Source organism: Pipistrellus hanaki (genome assembly GCF_964339955.1).
Source record: "Pipistrellus hanaki genome assembly, chromosome: 10".
Classification (NCBI taxonomy): Eukaryota; Metazoa; Chordata; class Mammalia; order Chiroptera; family Vespertilionidae; genus Pipistrellus; species Pipistrellus hanaki.
This window is the reverse complement of record NC_140512.1, coordinates 69113003-69125138: the sequence shown is the minus strand read 5'-3', so window position 1 is coordinate 69125138 and position 12136 is coordinate 69113003. Positions and strand designations below refer to the sequence as shown.

The 12136-nt window shown below is 63.9% G+C and overlaps 3 protein-coding genes across 12 annotated transcripts in view; 1 reads left to right on the top strand and 2 right to left on the bottom strand.

The window, feature by feature from the left end:
• Positions 1 to 1852, bottom strand: part of SLC4A2 (solute carrier family 4 member 2) — a 19442-nt gene extending 17590 nt beyond the window's left edge. The window contains exon 1 of one of the 3 annotated variants that reach the window (XM_084896280.1): positions 1742 to 1852. The gene's annotated coding sequence lies outside the window, so the exon portion shown is untranslated. Of the gene's footprint in view, positions 1 to 334; positions 482 to 1741 lie in introns of those variants that run through there. The other 2 variants (XM_084896281.1, XM_084896279.1) reach the window with 2 other exon arrangements.
• A 325-nt stretch (positions 1853 to 2177) lies between these two features.
• On the top strand, positions 2178 to 6071 carry CDK5 (cyclin dependent kinase 5). Of its 2 annotated transcripts, XM_084896285.1 has the most exons (12): positions 2178 to 2328; positions 2990 to 3078; positions 3176 to 3243; positions 3382 to 3442; positions 3539 to 3595; positions 4221 to 4316; positions 4440 to 4514; positions 4670 to 4766; positions 4928 to 4998; positions 5467 to 5526; positions 5627 to 5707; positions 5795 to 6071. In XM_084896285.1, exons 1-12 carry the CDS (start codon positions 2292 to 2294, stop codon positions 5879 to 5881), a joined length of 879 nt encoding a protein of 292 aa, XP_084752411.1. In that variant the 5' UTR covers positions 2178 to 2291; the 3' UTR covers positions 5882 to 6071. The 2 variants fall into 2 exon arrangements, with proteins under 2 accessions (XP_084752411.1, XP_084752412.1); XM_084896286.1 differs by lacking the exon at positions 4221 to 4316.
• A 902-nt stretch (positions 6072 to 6973) lies between these two features.
• Positions 6974 to 11353, bottom strand: ASIC3 (acid sensing ion channel subunit 3). 7 transcript variants are annotated; one of them, XM_084897247.1, is made up of 12 exons: positions 11081 to 11343; positions 10403 to 10943; positions 9571 to 9721; positions 9243 to 9370; positions 8858 to 9059; positions 8380 to 8436; positions 8149 to 8296; positions 7834 to 7925; positions 7666 to 7745; positions 7500 to 7571; positions 7295 to 7353; positions 6974 to 7157 (listed from the first exon to the last, which is right to left on the bottom strand). In XM_084897247.1, exons 2-12 carry the CDS (start codon positions 10934 to 10936, stop codon positions 7076 to 7078), a joined length of 1605 nt encoding a protein of 534 aa, XP_084753373.1. In that variant the 5' UTR covers positions 10937 to 10943; positions 11081 to 11343; the 3' UTR covers positions 6974 to 7075. The 7 variants fall into 7 exon arrangements, with proteins under 7 accessions (XP_084753373.1, XP_084753367.1, XP_084753368.1 ...); XM_084897241.1 differs by having other exon boundaries at positions 10403 to 10990; positions 11081 to 11342; XM_084897242.1 differs by having other exon boundaries at positions 6974 to 7154; positions 10403 to 10990; positions 11081 to 11340.
• Between the last annotated feature and the right edge of the window lie 783 nt (positions 11354 to 12136).

The following is a 12136-nucleotide window of genomic DNA, read 5'->3' as shown; positions in this document are numbered from 1 at the left end:
ATGCCGTAGGTAGGGGGTCGCACGGAAGAGGGGCGTTGGAGGCCGCCCAGGACTTAGGAGGGGCGGCGGCGCGCCCTGGGACTTCCCCCTCCGGGGCACAGGGGGCGCGGCGCCCTCGCCTTGGGAGATAGAGAAGCGGAGCCGCGATCCCTCTCCAGACCTGCAAGCTCTCCCATCGCCTCCCCATCCTTCTCCCCAGACACTGCTCGCCCGCGCCCCAGTCCCCGCCCTTTCCTCCGCTTCCACTCCCTCCCGGCCGCGAGTCCCGAGCTCCCCCTCCTCCCCCTCCTTCCCCCGCGGCCCGGCCCTCCCCCGCCGCCCCCTCGCCGCTCACCCGCTCGCTCTGGACTCAGCGCCCCGGGGGCCTCGGGGGTCTCTCCCGCTCCTCCTGCGCCTCCGCGCGCTCCCGACGGCTCTCCGGTGCCCACCTCGGGGCTCGCCCCCGCCGCTCCCAACTTCTCCCAACTCAACTTTCCCCCGCGCCGCGGGCAGGCCGGCCCCCTGCGTGCGCGCCCCCCGGCGCACCGTGCGCGGCCCCGGCGCGGGATGGGGAGGCGGGGAGGCGGGGAGCGGGGCCAGACCCGCGGGCGGAAGCGCGCTTCCCGGCACCGCCAGGCACCGGGCGCCGCGTCCGGGAGGCGGGCCCCGCTCTCGGCAAGGCCGCCGCCCGGGCTCCCCCGCGCCGGGCTTGGGGGCCGCGGGGCGCCGGCTCCGGCCCCGTAGAGGCACCTCTGGGCGGAGAGGGGCCCGCTCACTCTGGGGCTTCCAGGCAGGAAAGCGGAGGCGCGAAGATGACCGGGACATTCGGGCCGGGGACGATGAAATAGGAGGGGGTCGGGGTTAAGAATCCCTCGCGCCCGCCGTCCCTCCCCCTCCAGCAATCCCGTGTCTCCAAGAGAGCCCCAGCCTTTGCTTGGTTTTGAAAAAGGCGGAGGGGGGCGGGAGGGGGTGCTACGGGCTGGAGGTTGGATGCCCGTCACCGTGGGCTGGACTTGACTTTCCCGAAGCGGGGGACTCCTGCCTGGGAGAGATTCCCCGCGGTGACCTCCTTCCCTGAGCCCAATTCATCGCCATCACCTGTCACTTAAAAATCTGTGTACTTCTGGTTTTCTCAACTAAGTGACAAAATCTTCAGATAAGGATTATCCTTTCGCTTCTTTTCTGCAGTCTGCCCCCTGGGTGGAGCACAGACTCGTGAACGCACAAAACGTCCAGACAGAAACGAGTGAATTAACACACGTTTTTAGCACCAACTCGGGTTCTTGGCGCTACGTGCTGCCCGGGACCTATTTGGTTCGGTCCACAGCCCTCAGAAATGCAATCACGAGACAATTAGAGAGCAGGCAATGACATCTATCATCAGCTCCTTAAGGGGTGCGGTCAGGCCTGCGGCGAGGGTAGCCATCGGTCTGTGCTTCTGTCTGCGGAGGCCGGCGGCCGGCCTGCCAGCCCCGGCCACACCCCGGCTGACGCCCGCGGGCTTGGGCTCCGGCTGCGGAGACGCGCGGGGCTGGGGGCGGGGGAGCGGCTCCAGCCAGTTTGCCTCGGGACCAGAGTGGAAGCGATTGACCGTCGTCGGGTGGGCCCGGAGAAGAGAATGGTCTTTGGCGAACTTAGTTAATTCCAGTCCCACATGGAGCACACCTGCCTCTCAGCCCAGCCTTCGGGTCAGCTGGTCCCCGTCAAGGCATAATCCGTAAGAGATGGCTGCGAGCCATTCCCCAATCACCCCCGGGCTCACCAGATGGCCCCGAGAGAAGTGGAAACCCGTGCAGAGATTGTCACGAGGCCGCTGAGACCTCAACGCCATCCACCCGGCCGGAGCCGGACCACCTGGGCGCGGGATGGAGGCCACCAAACCCCAAACCTCAGAGAGCGCCCCGCCCCACCCCCGCTACACTCTGGAATGTGCGGTCCGGAGAGGCCTTTCTCAAAAGAGGGCAGCGGCCACGGGAAGAAATGAGAGCGGGGCACACTGGGAGCCCGGAAAGCGGATGTGTGGTGCTTCCTGGGACTTGAAGTCCGGGGTTTGCCTCCGCCGCGGAACCCGAGCCCCGGGAAGCGAGTGCCGCAGAGAGCCTGAGCACAGCCTGCTGGGAGTTGTAGTCTACTTGCGGCCGAGGGCGCCGAGCATTACTGGAAACCTGGCCGTCTCAGGACTACAAGCTCCAGAAACCCATGGGCAGGCAGGAGGGCGGGGCCGGGCTGGAGGCTGGGGTGCCGCCTCCTCTGCATTGCCGGGGCCAGAATATTAAAACGGAGGGCCCACAAGGGTCCCCGAAGCTGCTGCGATGCAGAAATACGAGAAACTGGAGAAGATCGGGGAAGGTAATGGGACCACGAGATGTTCTTGCAAGATCTTCTGCGTTTCTTGCATCTCTGGCTCCTCTACCATCAGCAATGCCCAGAGACTCCGACCTCGGCACTGGCTGCAGCCCTGGCCCCGAGCTCAACACTCCGTGCAGACAACAATCCTCCCGTTAGCATTTCCTGCATTTGCCCCCCTCCCAAACTTAGCACTCCCTGTAGGCCCGACCCCCGGACCTCAGTACTTCCTGTATTTCCTACCCTCAGCACCACTTGCACAGCACTCCCCGCCCCCCCACCCCCCCAGCCTCAGTTCTGTCAGTAGACCTCCAACCTCAACATTCCTGTCAGCCTTCATTCCTCTCCCAGACCCCTTCTCCCTATTCCCGCCCCCCCTCCCCCCACCCCACCCCTCCCCCGCCAAAGCACTGCTTTCATTGTAGACCTACCTACCTGGCTGTCACAGCCTCTCCCTGCTGTGGATCTCCTTGAGCAGGCCCCTTCTGTGCCACATCCCCACTCAGAAAGCTCTGCTCCACCACGCCCGGCTCTCACCCCATTCTCTTCTTACTCCTCCAGGCATCAGAACATAACTCCCATGACACCTCCCCTTTTGGGAAGGATGTCTTGGGGTGGGGAAGGGTGTCCCATTCTTTCCCTCACCCCACCCTCCTTCCACTAGGCACCTACGGAACAGTGTTCAAGGCCAAAAACCGGGAGACTCATGAGATCGTGGCCCTGAAACGGGTGAGGCTGGATGACGATGATGAGGTAGGACTGGGGTGTCTGGGCTGGGGGCGGTTGAGGGCCCAGGCTGGGTGGGATGTGACTGTGCCCCCCCCCCCCCCCCGCACCCTCCCATGTGTAGGGAGTGCCCAGTTCTGCCCTGCGGGAAATCTGCCTGCTCAAAGAGCTGAAGCACAAGAACATTGTCAGGTGTGTAGACCCTCTGGCTCCTGCTTGTCTGTGTGGCCATCCGGAGGAGGTGGGGGCTTTGGAGAAGGACCGGGCGGATAGAGGGATGTTGGGAGCACACCTGTGGACCTGCCTGGCTAAGCCCTCCCTTCTCCCTAGGCTTCATGATGTCCTGCATAGCGACAAGAAGTTGACTTTGGTTTTTGAGTTCTGTGACCAGGTGAAAGTGGGACTTGGGGGACGGTAGCCTTGGGAGGCTATAGGGGCCCAGCCTGAGGTTAAACCTGTCCCATTCCCCCACTCCTTCCCTTTTTAGGACCTTAAGAAATATTTTGACAGCTGCAATGGTGATCTAGATCCTGAAATTGTGAAGGTGAGGGGACTGGTGTTCTGGGATCTCACGGAGGCTGGGGTTCGAGTATACATTCAGTGTCCCTGCTCTTTGAGCACCAAGCTCAGGCCCTGAACAGAGACGCTCTGGGTGTCAAGGACTGAGAGAATCCTGTGTTTACTCTCCGGGAGCATTTCCCCATGATCTCTGACCTGACAGCAACTGTCTCAGTGACATGATTTACACTGGAGAGATGAAAAAACGAGATTGAAAGAGATACATCATTCATTCAACAAGTACTGAATGTTTTGCTCTGAGCCAGACACTGTTCTAGGCCCAGGACCAAGTGCCTTGTCTCAGACTCCAAGGGAAACAAATGCTGAATAATAATACAGCACAATATATGCATATGTTATGATGTGGGTGTGCAAATGAGGCCAGAGAAGGGAGAATCCCTGTGGGCGGGAAGGTAGGAAGGTCCACCTGGCTGTAAGTCCCCCCATTCCTTGTTCATTTCTAATATCCAGCATGATACAAAGTCAGTCCTTGATAATCAGTGCGTAGTGTGTCGCTGAACTTGGTGCTGAAGTCCAGGGGGTGAAGAGGGGAGTTGGGCACAGCTTCCCATCCAGAGGGTCTGACGCCCCCTTCCCTGCTCCTCCCCCAGTCGTTCCTCTTCCAGCTGCTAAAAGGCCTGGGGTTTTGTCACAGCCGAAACGTGCTGCACAGGGACCTGAAGCCTCAGAATCTGCTCATAAACAGGGTACCTCTTGGGAAGAAGGTGGGAGATGGGGGAGACTGGAGCCAATGGCTGAACGATGAGGAAGCCAGGCTGGAAGGGGGGCCACGGGGCCGGCCCTGACACTGTTCCTCCCATCTCCCTCAGAATGGGGAGCTGAAGCTGGCCGATTTCGGGTTGGCTCGAGCCTTTGGGATCCCTGTGCGCTGTTACTCGGCTGAGGTGAGCGGGCGGGGGGGTGGATCGTGGGTTGAGGGAGGGCTTCCCCAGTGAGCATCTCTCTCAGCTCCTACTCTGGGACCCAAACATTACTCTCTCCTGAGCCTCCTCCCCCCGCCCTCTAAGTGGGGGGTCCCTGTGGGTGGGGTCTTTTCCAGGTGGTCACGCTGTGGTACCGCCCACCGGATGTCCTCTTTGGGGCCAAGCTGTACTCCACGTCCATTGACATGTGGTCAGCCGGCTGCATTTTTGCAGGTGACATGCTGGGGTCTGCAGAGGCACTTCTCTCCCCTCTGAGCTGACAGATAGGGTTTGGAGGGTCCCCTCTGGGGCAGGAGCAGGGCCATTGGGCTGGGATCTGGGAGTGAGGATTTCCTCACGTGCCAGCTCCTCTCACCCTGTCCTCTTTCTCCCAGAGCTGGCCAACGCAGGGCGGCCTCTCTTCCCCGGCAATGATGTAGATGACCAGTTGAAGAGGATCTTCCGATATCCTTCCATTGCCTTCGCCTCCAGCCCTCGGGAAGGGGAGTAAGGGTTGGGTCAGCATGGGAGGAGCTGAGAGTTTCTGAGGGGCAGGGGATGGAGGGCAGAGGGTGGGTGACACCCCCCCTGGTTGTCACAAAGCAGCCAGCTGGAAAGAGTGTGAGATGTAGACAAGGAGGTATCCCTGGGGGAAGAAGCCAAGAGAATGTTTCTCTAGCTGCACGTGACTCCTTAGGATCAAGGAGCCAAAAGGATCAGCAGGAGGGTCTGTGGGAGTCGGGGAAGGCTGGCCGGTCCTCAGGACACAGGCATCATGGTTCAGGGCCATCTGCCCACGGTAAACACCATGCAGGTGGGACTGAAAACGAAAATCCCATGTGCTGGGGCTGCTTCTGTCATGAGCTGGCGGATAAAGTGGGACGGGCAGGGGTGAGGCCCTGTTGCATGAGTGATCCTTGACTCCCTGGACACACTGCTGGGGACACCAACGGAGGAGCAGTGGCCCTCCATGACCAAGCTGCCAGACTACAAGGTGTGACGGGTGGGGTCATGGTTCAGCGGTGGTCCTTACTCCTCAGCCCTCGCAGCCTCTGTGCCCACACCTCTGGTCTGACTCTGTCTGTCTCCCGCAGCCCTACCCGATGTACCCGGCCACAACTTCCCTGGTGAACGTCGTACCCAAGCTCAACGCCACAGGCAGGGACCTGCTGCAGGTGACCAAGAGCAGGGGAACCGGGGAGGGTGGGGCTCCGGCAGCTGGCCCTGCCTGACCCTGCCACGCCTTCCTTCCGTGCCTCCAGAACCTCCTGAAGTGCAACCCCATCCAGCGCATCTCGGCAGAGGAAGCTCTGCAGCACCCCTACTTCTCCGACTTCTGCCCCCCCTAGGCTCTGGGGCCCCGGGCCGCCAGGCTGGGGCCTGGCCCGTTCCCAGCCCCCTCCCCGGGGGGAGGAAAGCAAGGACGCACAGTGTGCTGAGCTCCAGCTGTGCTGGGCCCTCGAGGGCGGAGGAGCCCTCCCTGGGTTCTCTCTCCCTCTACAGACTTTATTTAATTTCATAAATTGGCTCCTTTCCCACCGTCTGGCTGATGTGGTGGTGGGCGGCTGAGAGGGTGGGCTTGGGTTGGGGTTTCTACTGGGCTTCACCACCGTGTGCAGCCCTGTCCATCCCGCTGTGCTGCTGTGCGTGGTTCTGGGCGGGGGGCTGAGGGAGGGTGGCTCTCAACCCAGTGGCCAGGCTCAGGGCAGTGCTGTGCCCACACGTGCTTATGTCATGTACTGTGCACACCACCTTCTCCGCCGCGGGGGCCTGCGACTGAGGACTGAGGCAGCTGGTGTCTGAAAGCTTCCATGGATCAGGAGAAGAGGCCGGGTGTTTCCAGATGTTTCCATACCCCATGGGGACCTGCCCTGTCCCTTCCCTCTTTGCCCCCCACCTCTACACCCCCCTCTCCCCCACACACACCTAGGCCTGCAGGCTGGGACAGGAGAGACTCAGACGTAGTCAGATCAGGAACACCTCCCCGCTGCCTTGTCCGTTTTCTAACATTCGGGGTTGCAGGGAAAGTGGGCTGCGGCTGGGTGTGTTACCAGCAGAAGGGGGGCCGGCCCCTCGCCAGCCCAAGCTGGGCCTCTGCTGTTGAGGGGAGGTCAGGCGGCTGGACCACAGCTGGTGTTCTTGGAAGCGGGAGATCCCTCTGTCTGTTCCCTGCCTGCTCCCCACTTCCCGAAAGCCCCCAATGGATTGTCCGGCCACGGACTCCTGTCTGCTTTGGGCTCCGACCGAAACTCATTCCCGCTGAGGCACAAGTGGCCAGTGCCCCCTATTCCTCTCCTCCCCCAGAGGGACATGGCAGGTTCATTGGGAAGCCGCCCACATTTCCGACACCGTGTCCTCAGATGATGGCTGGCAGAAGGCTTGTGCCTGAGTGAGGCTGACCTTGGCCCGGCTAGTCTGCCTGTGAGAGGAACAGCTCAGGCTGAGGCACTAGAACTTTATTTGGGGCGAAGATGGCAAAGTCGTGTGCAGGCAGAGCGTGTCCGAGATGTCAAGGTTCGGCCCCGAAGACACAGGCAGCAGGTCTAGAGCCGTGTGACGAGGTAGCAGGTGCGGTGGGAGGCAGAAAGGGTCCTGGTGACGGCACAGGGCGGGGTGGCAGGCCTGCTGGGACACAGACCCCGGCGCTGGGTCAGGCGGCCTCAACCAATGCCCTACACTGCTCCTGCCCGCCTGGACCTGAGCGTCACCCTCTGGAGGACTGCGCCCCCCTCCCTTGACCTTAGGGGGGCATTTGGTGTTACCTGGAGCCTAAACTGAGATTGGGCACTTGGTTTCCATGGCTGCCCAGCCCTTCCTGAAGCTGTGGGAGGAGGAGAGGGTCAGAGGGGAAGGGGCCTCCCACCCAGCCAAGGTCCTGCGTGGCCCTCCCGGCCACGGTCCCCAGCCGGCTTCCAGGGACAGGCAGAGCCTCAGGTGGGGTGGCAGGGGAGGAAGAGCGGCTGTTACCAGGTGGGTGCTGGAGGGCCTCTGGGAGCGCTTCCGGTTCCAGAAGTATCCCAGCACCCTGTCTAGGAACACCTGGGGCAAGCAGTGGGGGCGGTGGTCAGCCCACACTTCCCCTCCCCCCGCCGGCCCGCCTTCCTTCCCTCTCCCGGAGCGGGCCCAGGCCCACCTCGCAGAGGTAGTCCAGGATCTCGAGGATGGTGAGCAGGCTGGCCCCGATGAACAGCCCCATCTGGCCCCCAATGTCGCCTGTGGAGATGGGGTCACCGTCAGCTCACAGCCTCCTGCTCTGCCCACACGTCCCCGGGGCGCCCCGCGCACACACACATACACACACCTAGCAGCTCTGACACCTCATAGGCCTTCTTCTGCTCCACGGTCTCGTAGTTGAGGGCCTCAAAGAAGATGTCCAACACCAGGACGTTCTCCCTGGGGGGAGGGAGAGGGGGAGGGATGCTCATGGACAACCCCGGGGGGCGTTCTCTGGTCTGATTCCATTCCAGAGCCCCAGGTGACTGGCCACCCCCCGCTTGCGGCGGCAGGAATGTTAGGCGCGGTCCGGAGGCACGCAGCCCGGTGTCCGCAGGGGGGGCACGGGCCTGGCTGGCAGGAGGCCCCGCCCCGGCGCCCCGCCCGCCCCGCCCCGGCTCACGCGATGTAGGCCTCGCTGCGGTTGTACTTCCGGGCCAGGTAGCGGGCGGCCGCGCGGCTGGGCATCCGCACCATCGAGAGCTCCTTGGCGTAGCGCGTGATGGCGCAGGGGTTGGGGCACACGCACGTGTCCTTCCGCAGCATGGCGTCTGTGGGCGCAGTGCCTGGGTCAGGGCCGCTGTCCCGGGGGCGGGGGTCCCGGGCCCAGCGAGGCGGGGGGCGTGCCCCTTACCCAGCGTGGGGTCGGCGCAGTCCTTGTACTGCTGGGGGCTGCACACCGGAGCGCTGCCTGGGGGACCCGATAGGGGGGCGTGTGTGACCGCTGCGGGGCTCCTCCCGGCCCGGCCCCTCCCCACGGCACCCTGTCCCCTCCCCACGGCACCTGTCCCCTCCCCATGGCACCCTATCCCTTCCCCACGGCACCCTGTCCCCTCCCCACGGCACCTGTCCCCTCACCATGGCACCTGTCCCCTCCCCATGGCACCCTGTCCCTTCCCCACAGCACCCTGTACCCTCCCCGCGGTACCCGGTCCCCTCCCCGCGGCACCCAGTCCGCTCCCCATGGCACCAGGTCCCCTCCCCGCGGCACCCTGTCCCCTCCCCGCGGCACCCTGTCCCTTCCCCACAGCACCCTGTACCCTCCCCGCGGTCCCTGGTCCCCATGGCACCTGTCCCCTCCCCCCGGCACCCGGTCCCATCCCCCTCCTCACCAGGCATGTGCATCATCCGGCAGCCGCACTTCCGAGCTACATAGCGGGTTTCACAGGCCAGGCGACACCCCATCAGGCTATAGGGAGGGCTGGGGCTGGGGCTGGGGCTGGGGGGACCCAGAGGACCGGCGGGTTCTGGTTCAAAGTCGGGGTCCAGGGATGCCGAGCTGCAGTCGCCCCAGGGTGGCGGCAGGAAGCTCAGCTGTGGAGGTGCTGGTTAAGGAGGCTTGGGGAGAAGCGGGCACCCGGGGAGAATGAGTGGCCACGAGGGGGTGAGGCCTGGGACATGTCTGAAGAGCTGCAGGGTTGGGGTCTGGAGTGGCCTGGGCTGAAGGAGGGTGGGGGGAGTCTTGGCGGGGGGAGGGGCTTGGCCCAGGGAGGATACTTGCTGCTGCTGGCAAGACACAAAGACCTGGTAGCCCGGGGCTGCCCCAAAGCCCAGCTGGTCGATGCTGGGTGGCTCCTCCTGCGTGTGGATCTGCACTCGGATCCCCACCTCGAATGGGGTCTCCTCTGTGAGGGAGGAGGGGACCTAAGGCCTGGGTTCCTGGGGCCCGGCTGCAGCCCCTCTCCCCAGGAATGGGCCACCCCCGCCCGCTCCCTCCTCTTAAAGGAAGGGCGTGCCTCAGGTCCCTTCCCAACACTCCTCTCCTTCCCAGAGCCCTTTGCACCCGCAGGTGGCCACCCCCAAGCCTCCATGCGGGCTCCCCTACCCGTGTCCTTCCACACAGGCAGGTACTCGTCCTGCTGCACGTCCAGCATGACCTCCAGCCCGTTGCCCGCTCCGCCCTTGGGGGTGGTGAGCAGCTCTGCCCCGTCCGCGCCGGAGTTGAAGGTGTAGCACTGACCCATCCTGGTGAAGATCTGGGGGAGGCAGACAGGTGCAGACCTCACCAGGGAGCAAGGGGCCCAGCCAGGCAAACCCAGTCCATGGACCTCTCCCTTCCCCGTCCTCTGGATTTCTTCTTTGAACACGGAGGCTCACAGCTCAAAGCCCTCACCACGCAGGCACCTGTAGTTGGACCCTCATGGGCTCCCATCACGCCACCTTCTCACCCCTCTGTCCCCAGCCAAGGGCCCCAGTCCACAGGGCAAGCGTGTCTTTAGAGGTGAGGGTGGGAAACAGAGGGTCCCAGTTGCCTCCCTCCAGGACTGGCAGAACGTGAGGAAGCAGAGGGAAACCAGCCTCGCCCTCGCAGACAGTGGAGTCTTCTGCCCGGAACTGGTCCCTCCACCCCTAGTAGGGGGTTTCCACAGGCAGACCTGAGCCTACAGCCAGCCTGGGCGAGGCCCACTCTGGAAGGTGTGACCTTGCACACTAGTCCAGCAGTGACAGAGCGGGGCCCCAAGGAGGACCGCTTCCTGGTCAGAATGGAAAGGCGGGTACTGGTTGGTGGGGGCCTGCATCCCGGCGGGGAAGAAAAGGGTCCCAGGGCACAGGTGTTGAGACCCCCTGGCTCTGGGGGAACCTGGGCTGCCAGGACTGGGACGGCAGGCCCCGGGCACGCCTGGGTCTCTGTGGGACGGGGCGGGTGGCCAGCTCACCACAGTGAAGTTCTCGGGCCCGCAGGGGCGGCCGCGGTAGCGACAGTCCAGCAGCATGTCCTCCAGGGAGTGCCCAGCCCGCGTGTAGAGCCGGGCCATGTCGAAGGTGGGGCTGGGCATGAAGCCAGGCGGCGCGGGGGGCCGGCCCAGGGCGCGCAGGAAGGCGGCGTGCTCCTGGGGCTCCAGGCCCAGCAGTGAGGGCCCGGCCCAGTGCAGGTCGTTGGGCGTGAGGCGGGAGCGGCGCAGCGGGTTGATGTTGCACAGGGTGACGGCCGGGAAGGTGAGCTGGTGGCTCTCGCGCTCGTCCAGGGCCGTCTCGTGATGGAACTCCCCGTAGTAGCGCACCCGCTCCGCCACCTGGTAGAGGAAGGCGGCCACGGACAGGAGCACGGCCACGGCCCACAGCCCCCGGCGCGGCGTCAGGCGTCCGTGACCGAAGACGTGGCTCAGCCCGTGCAGCGTGCAGCTGCTGGCGAACACGCTGATGTCCGAGGCCTGCCGCCGGGCCTCCTCCGGCCCCGAGGGGGGCTTCATGGCCCAGCTGAGGGGAGGGAACAGAGGGCTGGGGCCGATGGCCCGGCGGAGAGGCTGAGGAGCAGGAGAGGGTCAGTCTGAGGTCTGGGAGGGTCTGGCCAGGCAGGGGACAGGGCAGGCGGGAGGCAAGGAGAGGGGCCACACCGGAAGGGAGGTGGGGCGGCACTGGCCTGGCTGGGCTGGACGCAGTGACCTGCAGGGTCCCTCCGGCCTTGTCCAGGAACAGGCTGTGCTCCACTCCGCGGGCCGGTGCTGAGCTGGGGGCCCCGCAGCTGAGCAGGTAGGGTGCAGCCTGCGAGGCAAGCAGGGCTGGTCTGGTGCTCTGCTGAGCCAGAGCTGCCGCAGAGGATTGGGTTTCAGCAGTGAGGGGCACGGGGGCTGGCAGAGCAGCCTGGGGGGTGGGGAGGTCCCTGGAGCCCCAGACTGAGCCATTAGTGCAGCAGGGGGGTGTGTGGGGGGGTGTTTAGGCCAGAGGCGCCAGCAAGAAACCACAGCAACCCTAGTTGGGCTTCAGGAGAACCCAGAGATAATCGGAGCTGGGGGTGCCCTTGGGGCCTCTAGTTTCCCAGCTGCAGCCCCTGTATATGGGGCTGAGAGTCAGTCACTGGCCCTTGGCCTGGCTCCTCCCTCCTCCCTTCCCACAGCGGGTGCGTGTGTGTGTTCGTTTTACAAAGAGGGGAGTTGGCTCTTGACCAGGCTGGAAGATGGTGTGGCGTTTGGCATCGGCCGCCGCCTCCTTCTGACCCCCGTCTTCCAGCCTACACCGGATGGCCCAGGCCTCTGCAGGCCCCACGTCCTGGGGATATCTCTTGGTGACCCTCTTTCCGCTCCCTCCCCCAGCTCATGCCCTCCAGCCTGGAAGGTGGGTCTCTGCCACAACGGAAGTGGGCTCACCTGCCACTCCCAGGTAACAGTCCAGTTCCCAGGTATGGCATGCATGTCCTATGATTTCACATCTTTATATATTTTATTGATTTTTTTACAGAGAGGAGGAGAGAGGGATAGAGAGCTAGTAACGTCGATGAGAGAGAAACATCGACCAGCTGCCTCTTGCACACCCCCTACCGGGGATGTGCCCGCAACCAATGTACATGCCCCTGACCAGAATCGAACCTGGGACCTTTCAGTCCGCAGACCAACGCTCTACCACTGAGCCAAACCGGTTTTGGCACGTCTTTATTTATTTATTTGAAAATTTTT